Source organism: Typopeltis vanoorti, chromosome 16, assembly GCF_054136105.1.
Source record: "Typopeltis vanoorti isolate ZY-2024b chromosome 16, IOZ_Tvanoo_1.0, whole genome shotgun sequence".
NCBI classification, from domain to species: Eukaryota; Metazoa; Arthropoda; class Arachnida; order Uropygi; family Thelyphonidae; genus Typopeltis; species Typopeltis vanoorti.
Window position 1 is genome coordinate 77198310 of NC_143564.1, and position 17984 is coordinate 77216293.

The 17984-nt window shown below is 35.3% G+C and overlaps 1 protein-coding gene across 1 annotated transcript in view; it reads left to right on the forward strand.

The window, feature by feature from the left end:
* Positions 1 to 17984, forward strand: part of LOC150098144 (gamma-tubulin complex component 4-like) — a 307854-nt gene that overhangs the window by 222486 nt on the left and 67384 nt on the right. The window contains exon 13 of the mRNA XM_090406372.1: positions 10549 to 10683. Within this exon, the coding sequence (XP_090262498.1) occupies positions 10549 to 10683 (135 nt within the window). The remainder of the gene's footprint in view (positions 1 to 10548; positions 10684 to 17984) is intronic.

A 17984-nucleotide genomic window follows, 5' to 3' on the forward strand; every position in this document is an offset into this window, starting at 1 on the left:
CCTCCACCACACTGTGGGTTTAGAGTCTAATTGAGACAGAATGTCATTTTCCAGTTTCCCCTTAAAGTGATCTTCACAATGGGGGGGGCTGCTTATTGTGAGGCCTGTTAATTGTTAGTAAATCATCCGATTCCATATGAAAAAATTAGATTTTAGGCAATGATTGAAAAGAGAAGCAATATATTGAGGGAATAGGTTGTTCAAAATGCTGATTACCTCTTCTACTGGAACATTAGTAAACAAGGATACTACATCCAGGCTGGCAAGAATGTATGTTTCCGAGATTGAGATTTTCTTCAATTTATCAACAAAATGTTGTGAATTCTTTATGTACATATCCGAAAAATTAGATTTTAGGCAATGATTGAAAAGAGAAGCAATATATTGAGGGAATAGGTTGTTCAAAATGCTGATTACCTCTTCTACTGGAACATTAGTAAACAAGGATACTACATCCAGGCTGGCAAGAATGTATGTTTCCGAGATTGAGATTTTCTTCAATTTATCAACAAAATGTTGTGAATTCTTTATGTACATATCCGAATTATGGATGTGTACCTTTAGGAGATGGGTGAGGTGTTTTGACAATAAGTATGTGGAAGAATTAATTCCATCCACTATGTGGTGTAGAGGTATTCCATATTTTTGCACTTTAGGAGAACCATACAGTGACGGCATTAGTGGATGTAACGACTTTAATCTCCGTTTTAGGTCTGTTGGCCAGCTGTCCATACTACGTAACAAGTTATTTATGTCATTTTGGTTTTTTCCTATGGCGTCTGAATCTAATGCATGATAGGCAGATGTGTCAGAGAATAAGTCTGTGATCTTTTCCATATAATCTCTGGTGTTTAGAGTAACTGTAGATTTTCCTTTATCTGCTTTTAAGATAATTTCCCTGTTTATCTTCAAACTAGACATAGCTCTTTTTTCTAAAGGTGTGATATTTTTGTTTGAAGGTCTGGAAGATGAGAGAATAATGGCACTTTTCAATCTGATATCATTGGCTATGGGTTCAGGTAATGACGACCCTGCCTTTTCTATGTTATATATGATGTCCACTTTAGGAATGTGGTCTGGAGCAATGGCAAAATTAAGCCCTTTCTTTAGTATACCGACTTCCGGTTTAGATAAACTGTGGTCGGAGAAGTTAAAGACTACTTTGTTATCTTGCAGATTAGGTTTTGACTTATTACCGTTTTCATAAAAAGCATTGAATGCCCTATCTAGAGGAAGACTTTCACTCCCGAAACATCAAAGAAGCTATAGTAGTCATTCGTTCTAAACACAGCCTCAACAGGAATCAAGGATTAATTCTAGCTGACATTTGGAAGACCCTTATAAGATCACTAAGTATGCCAGAGTTTAATTTTGCTGTTAATTACAGAACGTACCTGATGAACAATAGTTGATATCATATATGCTCCATGCATTTGATGTACACGTTCCTCTGAATTTGTAAAAAATACATTTGTATTTGCAACAGTATGTGGAGGACATTTTTGTCATTTGGCCAGGAACGACAGATGAATTAATTGTTTTTAAAGAATATCTTAACAGAATACAACCAAATATAACATATAGCATTCACTTTGGAAACAGAAGAACATAAAAAATTACCTTTCCTGGAAATCCTCATAGAAAACAATGAAGAAGAAGAAAAAAGTGTAACCTTTTCCATTTACAGAAAATCGACAACTACAGGAAGCTTTCTTAATGCAGCACACCACCACCCTTCACAAAAAATAGGTATAATAAAAACCTTGAAAGCATATAAGATATCCAGAAAAAAAGCGAAATGAGGAATTACACTGCTTAACACAGAACCTCATACTCACTGGATTTGAGCCAAAAACAATCAAGGAAATCCTGAACACAGCTCCCACAACCAACATAGAAAAACAAGATTTCAAGAATGCAATCTCACTACCATAATCAAAAATGTCACAGGCAGATTAACAACGTTGCTCTGCAAGTACAACTTGAAAGTAGCTCTCCCTTTAAAAAAAAAAATCAAGATTCCTACATCCACAAAACCCTTCGCACCATCCTCTAAAAAAACCAAGGGTCTATCAAATCTATTGTTCTTGTGGCATTTGTTACGTAGGCCGGACTGTAAGGTCAGGAGATCTCCATATAGCAGAACATAAAAAAGAAGAGAACACAAATCAGGTCTAGCTTTCCACAACTTCCACTGGCCATAAAGTGCTTTGGGGAAAAAACGATCATGTCATATATTGATAAAAACTGTTTCACAAGGAAATTTAAGGAAATGGCAAAAATGCTTAGAATTCCTACACAGTGCAACAAAAACCAAGGTTTGATTTTACAACAAGTGTGGTCGGCATTCATAAAAAATCTAACTTCCTCAGATCTCGAATTGTAGGCCTTTTTGAGATCAGCAAAAGTTCAAAAAATGTGTTTTCAAGCCTTTGCCAATTATTTTTTGTATGCTCTTTCTTAAGATGAAAATATCAAAATTGAACTTTCCAACAGTAAAGCTGACCTGTTCTTTTGATACATAGACAGCAATATTCTTCTCTAATTTTGTAATTATAATTTTACTTAATAACCTACTCATGGAGGCCACACTAATGTTTTTTTAATTTGAAGGATCATTCTTATTATCCTTTTGTGAAGATAAGAGTTACATATGATAAGGACTAATTATCAGGAGTTAGAACATCTTATAGAACTCGGTTTAACATTTTTGTTATTCTTCTTAACCCTTCGAAGGTCGTGGCTGATCTGACAGATACAAACAAATTGTTTAATATAAATATTCTTACACATATCCAGTGTATAGTTTGGAAGTCATGAGTAGCTGCGCATGCATATATTATGAGTGATATTCCACACTGTTTATTTGGTCAGTTTTGGTTTAACATGTGTTATGTAAAGTGTGTGATATTTCATAGTAAATTGTACCTGAGAGATACCGTGACCTCCGATGTCAGTATAGTATTGGTTTAGTTTTTTTTTTTTTTATTGTTATTATTATTTACAGTTGAAAATGGCTGGAAAAATATATCGATTGGATAATCCATCAGATGTTGAAGAGATTCAGTGATTTTGTTACTCAAGTCCGATGATGAGAATGATAGAGTCGAATGCGAAAATGAAAGTGATATTTGATAGTAAACTGTATCTGAGAGATACCACAAACTCCAATGTCAGTATAGTATTGGTTTAGTTGTTTTTTTCTTTGTTTCTTTGTTCAATAATTTCTAGATTGTAACTGAAAATAACCTGAATAAACCATCATATGTTATATTTGCCATGTTTTTTTTTTTTTAAGTTTCATTGCAGTTTAGCACATACTAGTAATGAATGTATCTCTCAGATACACGCGACCTACACTGCAATTTTTTCGACTACGACCTCCACTGGGTTAACATCTGGTCACTTCCATAAATCCATGGGTACTCTCCTTGGCCAGCTACCTTCCTGTTCTCTAACCTTATCAATGCATCTTGCACCTCAACTTCTAAAATAAAAATAAAAAAACTATCCACTACCTCTTGTACCCTCAATCACCACCTTTGTTTCCTTGAGTACACTCTCACAATCCTTAAAATGTTTCATCTAGTCTGTCATAGGTATTAATATCACTAGATGTGATTGACTGTTTTATGTTCTCATGCACCTGATGATCTTCCTTGCCTGAGCTGACATATATCCTAATGAATGATTAATTTTAGAAAATCAGTTCTCACATTCTTTCTTCATTTTTGTACAATTTTTTTTCCCTTTCTCTTTCCTCCTTATCATCCTCTCCTCCAGAACTAAGCCAAGCTTTATATACTTCCTTCTTCTCAGTGATGGTTTAACAGCTTCTCCTGTTATCCATTCCACTTTACTGTGATTCAAATTATTTTCAAAACCAAAAGCTTTTAGCTGCTTTATAAATGACTTCTCTCTTATGATTATAGACTTCACCAACACTTCAGTCCTTAAGTGCATTCAATCATTGATTGACCCTGCTTTTATACAATCTTCTAACACTCTAACACTTCTAACACTTCTAACTCTCATCTTGAAGAAGGCTGACCATATATCATGATTAATCCAACATGATGTCATTGACATACTCATTTCTCCTTTTAATCCTCCTGGCCATAATAATCAGCACAGGCAACAGGTAGTGGTTTGTGCCACATGTGGTGCATTAATCTGGAACAGATTAATGCACCATGATTCCAACAAACCTACTGAAGCTTGGTGTGAGATCAGTTTAAGAAACCATAGTTATCTAACTGGATGCAAATACCTTCTTGGATGTTTATTTCCTGGATGAGAACAGTGTTTTTCCTTAAATTCACTGTAGCAAACCTTGCACAATAACAAACTGTTTTACCGGTCCCTACAGCTTCATTATATTCAGCATATACTGTATTGTGATGAATGCTTCTATGGGAGTCCATGGACTTTTTCAAGGAGGGATCATTTAGACACTCATTCATAAGTGCCTATCATATTTCATCAAAGATGCATTTGCATTGTCTAATGGTAGACTGTTCCACACCCACTTGCACTCATCATACATGCCATGAGGAGAACTTTCTTAACTGCACCCTTTGTAAGCTTCCATGGATGACCATGATTCCTCCTCTTCTATCATCCATAAGTTCCAGAACCAAACATATGCATAGTATATGATCCTTTACTTTTATGCTTCCATCACATCTCCTCTCCTCTGTCTGTTCCACAGACTTTGAAGACACATTCTCTAATCTTTCATATGCACAGTTCTATATAAGTCAGTTACTGTCGTGGTTACTTGCTGCTTAACTTAATCTTTTCAACTGTCTCCCCATCTTCTTGGAAACCAGGTAACAGGATCTGCACCTAGTATAGACGTGGTCTTATCAGAACTTTGCAAAGTGGGAAAATAACTTCCTTATTCCTACAAGTTAGTGTTCTTTTTAAAGTGCTGTTATCCTCTGAGGTGACTTAATCACCTTAGCAATGTGACTCCTGTAGTTTAACTCATTGTCCATAGTAACTCCCAATTCTATAGCTTCATTGACTACTTCTAGCAAATTCCTATTAATATGATAATCTGCATGCAATATCTCCATCCAAAATGCATAACTTTACTAATGATGGAAAATAGCTAAACTTATTTTGTGATGGAGCTACCTGCTTGCTAACCAAAGGCAAATTTACATATAATATAAAATTTAGATTATATTAAAGATAACTAAAAGAACATACCTGGTAGTGCAATTTCAGAAAGTAGGAATGGGAAGATATTTTAAGCTGAACTTGATGAGTCAAAACATATGATGTGAGAAAAGTGTTGAGAATGAAGCTCAGTTATATGAAATTTAGATGCATATGTTGAGTAGCCAAAAATAAAACATAAATATAAATAGTAAACAAGGAAGGTGATGAATGGAATGAACTACAGATTTAGAATAAAAAATTATGGAACTTAAAAATTTGGAAGAAACCAAATTGAAGAATAACACAAAAACTAGAAAAGTGTATACAGAACCTATAATAACAACAAAACTCTACTGTCCATTTCTTGGAAAAGTCATCAGATAATAAACAATGCAAACTCAGTTTTATTCTGTTATTGCTCACCATTCTGAAATGCCTTGTGCTATGAAGGGAATTTTCAAATTTAATTTACCCTTAATATGGAAATATAATAATGTAGAAAAGCCTGGCTATGAAATTGTTTACTAATTGGTTTGTGAACTCTTTTTTTTTTTTTTGGTCCTGTTCACCAGGACAAAAAAAAGTTCACCTGGAGTTATTTTGAAGTCTCATATAGGCATTTTTGCTTCTGGACAGTGCTGTAGACTCTCCGTGGCTCACTTCACATTCCTGTTAGTGATGTTTCTCCTGCCAAACACAACTACTTTACTGCCACAACCAATGGACCAGGGCATCATAGCAGACTTTAAGGCCTACTATCCATGGTGCACTTTTAGTGTTAATTGAGTTCAACAGTGGTCAACAACAGTCAGTTAAAACCTGGAAAAAATTATAACATTTAAAGCTATCAGTGATGTCAAAGAAGTGACAGATCAGTGTTTTAATTGCAATTAGCAAACATTTTGTAGCAGAATGTGAAAACCTGAAATTACCATAAAAGTTATTCAAATGGCAATAACAATCAATTTTGTTGGTATGTGGCAGGCATTCAAGACTTATTGCATAGCTATGGCTAAATGTTTATGAACAAGGAATTCCAAGAGTTCACAGAGCACAAGTACTAAACTGTTCAGAAAATGAAGAGTCCTCCCCCTGTCCCCAGGGAGGATATGAACAATAGAGACCTTGTCTTATTTAAATCATTTAAATGAAGTGACTTATGCTTTAGATGTCTTATCAGAAAATGATCCTGATTGATGCTTACACTTGGATAAAGGATTAAACTAAATTTATTATAGTCTAACCAAGTGGAAAAAATACTTCCAATATTTTTCTCTAAATCCAGAGTAATTTAATAATAAGGTGATACACCTTTTGGCAACTCATATAGGGAAATATGACTTCTCCATTGCTTCTGCCTCAGTATCACTACCTCTGGGTCGGGCTCCCACTGACAACTATCTAGACCGGTTTCGACCTCAAAAAAGGTCGAAACCGGTCTAGATAGTGGCCCTTAATGAATAGCATTATACATGTATGCAAGGAGATGTGCTTTGCATTATGGAAGATACTGACAAGGCGTGAGAGCTTGGTCCACCTTAACCACAAGTTGCACTTGAAGATACTTCAAGTGCAAACTTTGTTTGCTTACACTTGGATAAAGGATTAAACTAAATTTATTATAGTCTAACCAAGTGGAAAAAATACTTCCAATATATCATTTAATATCAAATTGAAGAAAGAATATGTGAGAAGCTATTATGTTATAAATGATTTTTAATAGTAAAGTTATATAGCATAGTAAGTAAACATAAATATAGTAAGTGGTTCATAGTAAAGAGATCTGCTTGAGACACTTTAAATCGTTTATGGGTGAGATGCTATGTGATCATAAAAAAATATGATGATAACTCCCAAATTCATTTTTGAAATCTTCAGAGTTCTTCCAAAAGTTCACAATGACAGTCTTAGGGTTGTCATTGTGTTTATCATTTTAACCATTTGACATATTTTTAATAGAATGTGCTAATTTTACCCACAAGTGCTCTTTGTTTTATTACTTTCATGACACTACCTAAGTATTAATTAGTCAGATTTTTATGTTCGGTAACAGTGTCTTCTTGAAATTTATATTTTTATTATTTATTTCACACAGAAAAATCCTTCTGTAACAAACACTGCATAAATTAAGAACTTTGTTTTTTATGAGTTTTTTGAACACATCAGTTCACTGAAGTTAAATATAGAAATATTTTTTTTATTGTAATGTGAGTACTATTTCTTTATGATAAGTATTTTGCTTCTCACAATTCTGTAAATAGCATGCCTGTCAATGTTGTAACTAAACTTGTTGAGGTTTCCTCCTTTTGATTTGCATTTTAAAGAGCTTTCTCTTTGAGACTTTTCTGATTGTAAGCATTCATTCAGCCCCCTATTTTTTTTTTTTTTTCTTCTTTCTACTCACTCCAATATTTTGGAATTTCAGAGTATGATAGTGGTGCCATTGAATATAGCCTGTTTGTTTGTCACAAAAATGCAATATGGAGGATTGATTGACTTAATGTTCCATATCACACCAGTAACATATGACCAACTAGTCTTTATTTTTGGTTTTACTCTTCATGTTTATTAGAAATAAATCCCTTCATCTTAGACTAGAGACCACAAATATGGGAGTTCCAAGAAAAAAGAGTGGCACATGGCATTAGTGGCAAAATCATGTTAAAAATGAAGATATTTGAAAGGAAGTTGACATTGTTCGCATCAAGAAAGGAGCAGAACTCATCTAAGGTGGTATGGCCACTTAAACAAAATGAATGAGTAAAGGTTAGCAAGATAGATGTTTGATGTCAGGAAAGAGACCCAGAGGAAGACCAAGGTCTAGGTGGATTGATTGAGTTAGAAGTGCTTTAAATGCATGAAATATTAGATGCAACAATATTGGAGTGCTGATAAGTATTAGACTAATTTGGAGGAAAATTGTTGATAGGAGAGTAATAATAATGTGAACTTAATCATATAGTACTGTCATAGTAGCCTGAACATCTCATGAAGGTACATATCAGGAAATTGATGATAATGATCTTCCTGTTTGTACATCTGCACTAATTAGGCATACTCTATTATGGATTGATTTTCCATTCTTTCTTGTGTAATGCAGTTTGTGAAGCAATTTTGTTGCTTAGTTTAAAGATGTCAAAAGTATCATAATCATGCATCAAGCATTTGCACATTGTTAGTAAGATAATTAAGATAATAATATTATCATATAATTAGTAATGTGAAATAAATTGCTGCTATTTGCTCTCTTATTATAGAGCAGTTTTTACATTTCCTGATGGTAGTTGGTTATAGTAATGAACAATTCTTATAGCTGCAGTTTTCTAAACTATATTTATAATAGATCTATGGAGGTGGGGCTGAAAATTCTGATAAACACCTAGAACAAAATTGATATTAAAGCAACTGATATAATGCCAACCTGGCTGGCTGAGTGGTTAGCATATCCACTCTCCAGCCAAAAGGCTGCAGGTTTGAATCCTGCCGTGGGCATGGATGTTTGTGATTGTCTCTGGAAATACTAGTGGTGGTGATGGGCAGTAGATGGCTTTGGTGTAGTTGCGGTCAGTTGGTGGATTGAGTGGTGGAGACAGAGTTGTAGAGTAGGTGCCCTCCCTCGATGAGTCTTTGGATTCCCTGGAGATGTCAAAATAATAATAACCACAAAAAAGAACATATCTTAAAACCTTTTAATTGCCATGTTTCATGAAATTGTAATCATTTGTTCTTTTTCTTTTAGGATATATAAGAAGACATGTCAGAGATTTGAAGAAACCCAGACACACACACAGGTGCAGGCCATCATCAATTTTTTCATTCTGCAAGTCTGCAACAGATTTGCCAAACTTTGTGTGATACTTTAGGGGACTGTGCCTCAGTATATCCAACAGTTGCCAGATGGATGGTCAAATTTAAAACTGGTCATCCTGTTTTAAATTTGATGACAGATGCCCCAGATCAGGAAGACCTTCTACAGCTATCACACCTGAAAACATTGATGCAGTGCATGCCATGATCTTTGATGATAGATAAATACCAGCCAAAAACATTGCAAAGATTCTGGGGATATCCAGGGAAAGAGTTGGAGTCGTTATCCACCAACATCTGGACATGCAGAAGCTCTGAGTGAAGTGGGTCCCCCAAATGTTCAAATGCCAACCAAAAGAGAGAGAACGTGTGCTGTCATCTCAAGGGATTTTGGGTCATTTTTGAGAAACCAGGTGCAAATTTTTTGACTCGTGTTGTGCCTATTGATGAAACATGGCTTTATCATTATGACCCAGAAACCAAACAACAGTTTGATTCAGTGTCAACAGTTTGAAACTGTTACAACAGCAGTTTATTCAACAGCTCTGAAAGAATTGAAGGAGGTACTGAAGGAAAAATGCCACAGGAACCTGAGCACAGGCATGTTACTTTTGCAGGTCAACGCACCTGTTCACACTGCTCATGAAACCCAATAGACAATACATAGCTTGGGCTTTCAATGTCTGCCTCACCCACCCTATTCACCAGACCTGGCCCAGTCTGACTATTTTCTATTCATAAATTTAAAGAAAACTTGAAAGGAACAAAATTTACCACAGATGATGAAGTCATATCTGCAGCTGAGGACAGGTTTGTGCAACAAGGGAAAGACTTTTTTTCCCCATAGGATTGCAAATGATGCAGTAGCATTGTAACAAGTGTATAACACTTTGATGAATATGTAGAATAATGTGTAAGTTACATGGTTCTACCTCAATTCCTTCATGGTGATTATCACAACTTTTCAGCACACCTTCATACAGTAGATATTATTTTAAAATTAGTGTCCCTTTACAAACTCCATTTCTGTGTTGGCCATTCATTTTTAGATACAGTGTCATGGTCTTTGTTGCTTCTGTGCCCGTAAAAATTAAAACATTCAAATCTAGCATACGGGTTGTGTTCTTTTAAGACAATGCTTTGGCAAACATGTTTGACTGAGATCTAATCATATACAAGTCAAATGCCTTTACTGATGTTTTCGAATATAACTATTTTTATGCATTAAGGATATATTGTACTACACATTACAAAATATCTGTAAAAGTTACTTGTTAGTAAAATAATTGTATTAACTTTTCACTATTACATGTTTTACTCTCAGAATGACTATTACACCTTAACTCACTCACTCTAACAAAATACTTGAAAAGTTCTCTCCAGAAAAGCCATCACCAGTTATGCTTTTGCATAACTGGCAATGGAGAATTTTCTGAAGAAATTTCATTATAGTGGTATTGGGGGTAATAATAAATTTGCAATAATGTTTGCACCATTAACATTATTCGGTTTTAAAAAAAAATAGCTGGATTTTTTTAGTTTTTATTTTATTTTATTATTTTTTTTTAATAGGTGGATGTATTGGAAAGTCAATTTTCCATGCTGGTAGAAAAAGTCAGATCAGTGAAAGATTTTGAAGCCATCCAGCATGCTCATGAATATTTCCTAACATCAATTATATCACAAGCGTTTCTGCTTCTGAAACCAGTAGGTTTTTCTAATATATTTTATTTCAATTTTGTTTTAGAATGAATGAAACATTATAAAATGTAAATAAATCCAGAGTAAATAGTACAAAAATGGGAAAAATTGAACACTAAAACTTCAAACAAAAAAGCTAAGGTTTGTTCTTCTGAATTTACGAGAGTGGTCTGAAAAAGTTCTTGGCCTAACAATGAAAAAACGAATTTATAATTTCAAAATTATTTTTATTTTTCAACATAATCTCCCTTCAGACTAATACAGTTATTCCAGAGATGCTCCAGCACCAGTATCCTGTCCGTGTAGTGGTACTCAGTAAGATCTGCAAAATACTCCTCTACAGCTGCAATCACCTCTTGATTCGAAGAAAAGCGCTGACCAGCAAGGAAGAGTTTTCGTTTTGGGAAGAGATAGAAGTCAGAGCAAGCCGAATCTGGGGAATAGGGTGGATGTTCCAACAATTCATAGTGCAGATCCCTTATTTTCCCCTTGCTAAAACACCTTTGTGGGCAGGTGCATTGTCCTGATGAAAGATGATTTTTTTTCTTCTGCAAACCGGGTCTTTCCCATGAATTTTTTTGCCTGGTTTGGTTAAAAGATCTGAATAATATTCGATGGTTATTGTTTTACCCTTTTCAAGATAATTAATAAATAAAATGCCTTTAGCATCCCAAAACACTGATGCCATGACCTTTCCTGATGATGGAACCGACTTTATCTTCTTTGGCACTGAACAACTAGCTTCTGACCACTGTTTTGACTGCTATTTGGATTCTGGTGTGTAATGGTGAATCCAAGTCTCATCTCATCCATAGTAATAAATCAACACAAAATCAGTTTTATTCTTGTTAAAACGCTCCAAGCACTGTTCAGAGATTTTCATGCGAGTGCATTTTTGATTTGCTGTTGGCTAGTGCAGCATCCATCTTTCACAAAGCTTTTTCATTTACAATTCTTCATGCAAAATATATCCTACATGTTCTTTTGAAATGCCTATAGTCTCAGCAATTTCACGCACTTTGACTCGCCGGTCATCCAATACCATATTGTGTACTTGATCAATGATTTCTGGTGTTGTTACACTTTTTGGACATCCTTCACATGGATCATCTTCAAGGCTGGTAAGGCTACATTTAAACTCAGCAGCCCATTTTTTAATTGTTGAAAATGATAGAGAAGAGTGCCCATAAACTTTTATGAACTTCGAATGAATTTTTTTTTGGTGTTAAACCTTCTTGTACAAAGAATTTTATAACCACACGATACTCAATTTTATCCATTTCAAGGGATACAGACAACACTTTTGCTTCAGACAGCTGTATAAAACAAACTACTTGATAGAATGACTTACAATTTCACATGGATGCTTATGACAGATACCAACTTAGAAAAAAAAAATATTGCCGATAGTGTTGCCATCTATGATTGAAGCTGACTTTCAGACTGCCCTCATAAGCATCCTTTAAATGACCATCACACCTATTGGATATGATGAAGTAATGAAAATGAAACTTGCTATAGCCATCTACAATCAAGCCTCATTACAGCAGAGCTACATAGGATAGAAGTAAGCGTTTGATATAGTGGAAGCTTTATTCTATGGATATTTCTCGCATGTTATCTGGAACTTTTAAGTAGTTTGTATAGTGAGTGAGTGATTTCTCTCTAATGTTATATGAAGTTATGAAATCTAATGGTGTATATCCACAGTCTAATATTAATTTATTTAAATGAGTTAATTTTGCGCTTTGGTCTACTCCTTCTGGATATTGATAACATAAAAAAGTTTGATAATATAAAAGAATGCATTTCAAAGGTATTAAGTATACAGCATTTGAAATGCATTATTCTAAACGTGAAACAAATATTATTATTGATCAGATTGATGTATTGTTTTTCTTATTCGATATCTGCTAAATTAAACCACTTTATAAGAGATGACTGCCAGTGGTTGAACTCCAAACCCTGATTCCCACTCCACTGTATGGGAAATAATTTATTTCCAACATATCTTTAAACTTCTGAATGTAACTATTATATGCGACATAAGAAATTTTGGTTGTGCCAAATAATGTTACTTCTCCATGTGTGTTGTCTGTGTGAAAAGCTAATGCACATTTATGTGCTTTCTAATATGATTACTTGTGTGGATTTCTCCTTCAATGGCTATTTGACCTTCAAACATAAATGCAGTATATCTTGCAAACTTCTAACTTGTTTATTGCTGGATGAGGCAGCTGTAATAGAATGGTGAATATTCTTTTTATGAAAATGAAAGCTATCTTTAGATAAATGAAGTTTAGCAGTAAACCAAAATGGCTTGCATCTCATATAATAATTACATCCAGAAGTTCAAAGAAACATTGGAAATGATATGAATACCCACATTGTAACAACCACAAGAACTATAACAACCAAGATTTAATACTGAACCATGTGTGAGTCTGCTCTTAGAAAACATCAGCTTTGCAGTGATGAAATGTTAAAGGCAATATGTCAGCCAGACCAAATTTATACATTTCTAATAATGAAGCAGAGCAGAGATCCTATGAAACTAGTTAGTTGATTTAAATAAATTAATATTATATTCCACATATACCTAGTAATTTCATTTAATAGAAAATAATCACAGATGTTAGAAGACGTCTCTCTAACATTGTTTGTAATAATGGATATTATGACTATGAAGAAGATTTGATTAACAAAAATCATCAATTTCCTGATGTATGTTCTCAAGGTGTGTATAGGATATTAGGACAGTACTCGTCGAGTTTACATTAAATCAAGTTTATTTCTGACCCAGTTCTCAGATCCATGTGTTAAAATTAGTTTTGAATGCTACTTTGTATACTACTAATTTAGTGTTTTGGCTAGTTTCTCTGTTATTTCATATAGATTTATTCAACTGGCTCCCTACCATACTAGCTATTTCCATATTTAATTGACCATCTTCAGTGAAAACTGTGCCTGAATAGCTGAAATATTTTACTTGTTCTATAGGTTCATTAAGAATTTTTCTGGTTCCTGCCTATTTTCATAGTTTTTGTATTTTTATTGCTGATATTGATACCAAACTTGTTACATCTGTTATTGAATTTAGTTAGAGAGTCATGGAGATTTGTGCTGAATTTGTTTAGAAGTACAACATTATCTGCATAAAGTTTGATACCGGCAATTCTAAAATTGGGTTTAATGTCACTTTCTTTCATTATGTAATCCATATATATGATAAATAAGATTGGAGATAATGTAGCCACCCTCATCTTATACCTGATTTTACATCAAACCATCTTCCTATATTTCTTTGAATTCTAACTATGATCTACAACTTAAATAAACTATGTATTGCTGTATATAGTTCCAATTAGCTCGATATAACTTCTGTGATTTGACCGCCAACTTTCTGACTAGTTGGTGGGTTGTTCCTTATCTTCTAAGTATACAACCAATGCAGGAGTCCACAAGGCTCTGTTCTCTTACCAACCCTATTCATCCTATATATAAATGATCTACTCCAGCAGACTATCACCCCAATACATAGTTTTGCATGACAGCACATGCATTCCTCCTTTCATTTGACAAACCTGGCAATGCACAAATCACTGCAAACTCCAGAGCCTTTATCACTACTACCTTAAATACAGATCTCCAAAACATTCATCAGTAGGATTTGAATAATCTTGTCAATTTCACTGCCAGTAAAATATAAATTTCCCACAAAAAAGAACTCTTCTCCTCTAGCCTTTCTTGTGACAACATCCAAATTTCTATGTATGGTGATCTCTATCTTCTTGGGATATCACTAACCAGAAATCTCTCTTGGCAGAAATATATTACAAATATTGCTTCCTCTGCCTCCAAAAAATGGGGTATTCTTTTCACTTGAAGTGTTACTTACAAGCACATTACTCGAAGCACAAACCCCATTTTTTGGAGGCAGAGGAAGCAATATTTGTAATATATTTCTGCCAAGAGAGATTTCTGGTTAGTGATATCCCAAGAAGATAGAGATCACCATACATAGAAATTTGGATGTTGTCACAAGAAAGGCTAGAGGAGAAATTTGTTCACACGAACAAATTTCTACTCCACTTTGTTATGTATAACTTCCACTTCTAAAATGCCATGATTCTTTTCATCCCTTCAGTCTCTGTCCCCATAGTCAAAGTCTCCCATAATAACTGCTCAGCCTGGCCTGCACTCATGCTAACTGTTAATGCATGGCATCCACATCTCTCCGTGGATCCCCTGGTCAATAACTGGTCTTGGTTGGCCAAGTGGTTAGCATACCTGCTTTCCAACCAACAGGTTATAGGTTCAAATCCTGCTGCAGGCATGGATGTTTGCTATTGTCTAACCTTGTGTACTGCTTGGTACACAAGGTTAGACAATAGCAAACAAACAATAGCAAGACAAAAGGTCAAATCACTCCTGGTCTATAGCAGCAGCAGCGAACAGTATATTGTGTCCTGTTGGCTATCTCACACCAGATATCTTAAAATAAAACATCTCCCCCAGATCAAATCTTCCTTAACTTCTATTTTTGTTGGTTGAAGTTATTCAGCTGTCACAGCAATATCCCCACTTCCCCTTTTGGGGAAATAGAAGAGGAAGTAGGGATATTGCTGTGACAGCTGAATAACTTCAAATAGAAGTTAAGGAAGATTTTAGATCTGGGAGAGATGTTTCATTTTAAGATATCTGGTGTGAGATAGCCAACAGGACAAAATATACTGTTTGCTGCTGCTATAGACTAAGATGATTTGATGATGATTTATGATTTTTTAATGGCACAAGGACAGCAAAGATCATAGTGCACCATATCAAATGTTATAGCGGTACACAAGGTTAGATAATAGCAAACATCCATGCCTGCAGCAGGATTTGAACCTACAACCTGTTGGTTGGAAAGCAGGTATGCTAACCACTTGGCCAACCAAGACCAGTTATTGACCAGGGGATCCACGGAGAGATGTGGATGCCATGCATTAACAGTTAGCATGAGTGCAGGCCAGGCTGAGCAGTTATTATGGGACTCTTCAGCTATGGGTACAGAGACTGAAGGGATGAAAAGGGGCATGGCATTTTAGAAGTGGAAGTTATCTAACCCCAATCCTCCCTGAAAATATAATGCCCTTTACATTCTATCCCTGTAACTATATCATCTTCTGTCAGGTTTCACTGATGCCTACAATTTTGACCAATTGTAGGCATCAAAATTTGTAGGCATTAAAATTGTAGGTTCTGATTTTAATATGAATATTACAATCAGAACCTACAATCTTCTATTACATGCATTTCAACATCCTCTTGGACTCATATTTACCTTAGCATGACGTCATTACCAACTCAAGTAGATTTGAAGCCTGTGAAACTGCATTCAGTATTGCATAATCATTTCTGTACACACTTATTTAACTCAGGTGGCTGAACCCACACTTGACTGCATCCCTCCCTAATACTTCTCTTTTTCCTGATTTTGCACTTCCAGCCTCTCAGTGAATAACATCCTCTCCAAGCATCTAACTCCAAAACCATGCAAATGCAGACTATCAGATACTAGTCCTTTTATCAAATGAAGTATTATATTTAATCATAAAAGATTTATTTCACTCATCATTTATCCCATCTTACTTTATATATTAATATCAGTACCTGTGAATAAAGATATGATGACTTTCGTTGCTCAGCATAAGACAGCTGCCCCATTTACTGGAGACCTGAAATGCCTAGAAAAAAATTATTTTTTGGTCTCTAGAACAGTGTTTTTGGGTGGTGTAAAAATAAATTAACTCTAACTGACTCACAGTACTAATGTACTATAAAGGTTTATGGAGTGCTTAAGGATCAAAGCTGTATAATTGAGAGGAGACCTCCACATAGCCTCTAAAGGAATGCAGAGAACCAACCAACCAGAGCTTCTGGCTTAATGTCCAATCCTCACCTTCTCGTGGTATACCCTGTTAGGTATCTACCTGGATATTGAACAAACAAGGATGGGCTGGCAATTTGGGATTAAGCTGACCAAGTTGTATTCTTATTGGCTTAAACCAAAATATAAAATGATGGTACAATATTACAGAATTTCATGCTGGCTGAGGAGTCACCCAGTTAAACAAAACTCCCATTGTTTTCTCCAGGGAACCAGGGCAAACAGCAAAAAGTCAGCTACTGGAACAAATCTTAAAACATACTCCAACTCAACATCACCAGAGTTCAAGATCAGTACTATCAACATAAGAAGCCTGAACTGCAAAGAAACGGAGCTAGCTGAGGAATTAAATAAGTACCAGATTGACATAACAGGTGTGACTGAAACAAAAAAAGACAAAAACTGGTGTGATCTTTCTGAGCAATAAATGCAAAATGTTATGTTCAGGCAATGACAATCAAGAAGTAGCCATAGTATCCAACACTAAATACTAGGCTAATCTTGAATGGCAGGCAGTCTCAAGTAGAGTGATGTGGGCAGATATGTGAGGAACTGGACATTGAGACTTATTTGTGCCTGTGGTCCCACTTCTACCTTATTATTATTCTTACAGGCAACTCCAAGGAGTCCTTAGACTCATTGAGGGAGACTCTGAACATCATGTTCATCAACTATTCAACATTCACACTGTATCTATCATACTTTGCCTTGAACTCATTCACTTTAATAGCACCCACAACAGACTGTGGCAGCTTATTCCACTCATTCACCACTCTAAAAGTAAAAAACCTAGCTCTAACACCCTTACTAACCACACTCTTGCCCAGCTTCCATGGATGGCCCTAGTCCTCCCACCACCAGTCCTGTTCTCAAAAATATCCTCTGAATTAATCCTATAGAAACCCTTCAGTAATTTGAATGTCTCAATCATAACCCCCCCCCCCCTCTTCCACCTATCAACCAATTTCTGCAACCCACAAATCCTCAACCTGTTCTCATACGGCTCATTCCATAGACCTGCTATCATCTTGGTCACTTGCCTCTGGGTCCTCTCGACCTCCTCCCCGCCTAGAAGAAACCCAGGCGACCAAATCTGGGCATAGTAGTCGAGATGGGGGTCTTATCAAGGCTCAATACAGAGGAACAGTATTAGTAGAACAAAATGTTCTACTAAGGAAGAAGTGGAGGAATTTTTTGAGACTTTAGAGAAAGCAACTGACACACTGAAAAAGGAAAAGTTGGTCCTTGTTGGGGATCTAAATAGTAGAGTAGGAAATGATTGCCAGACATACAAAAATATTTTGGGAAAATTTGGAAAAAAGAGCAAAGCTGATAATAAAGGCAAATACGTGTTGGATTTCGGCCCAAGACATGG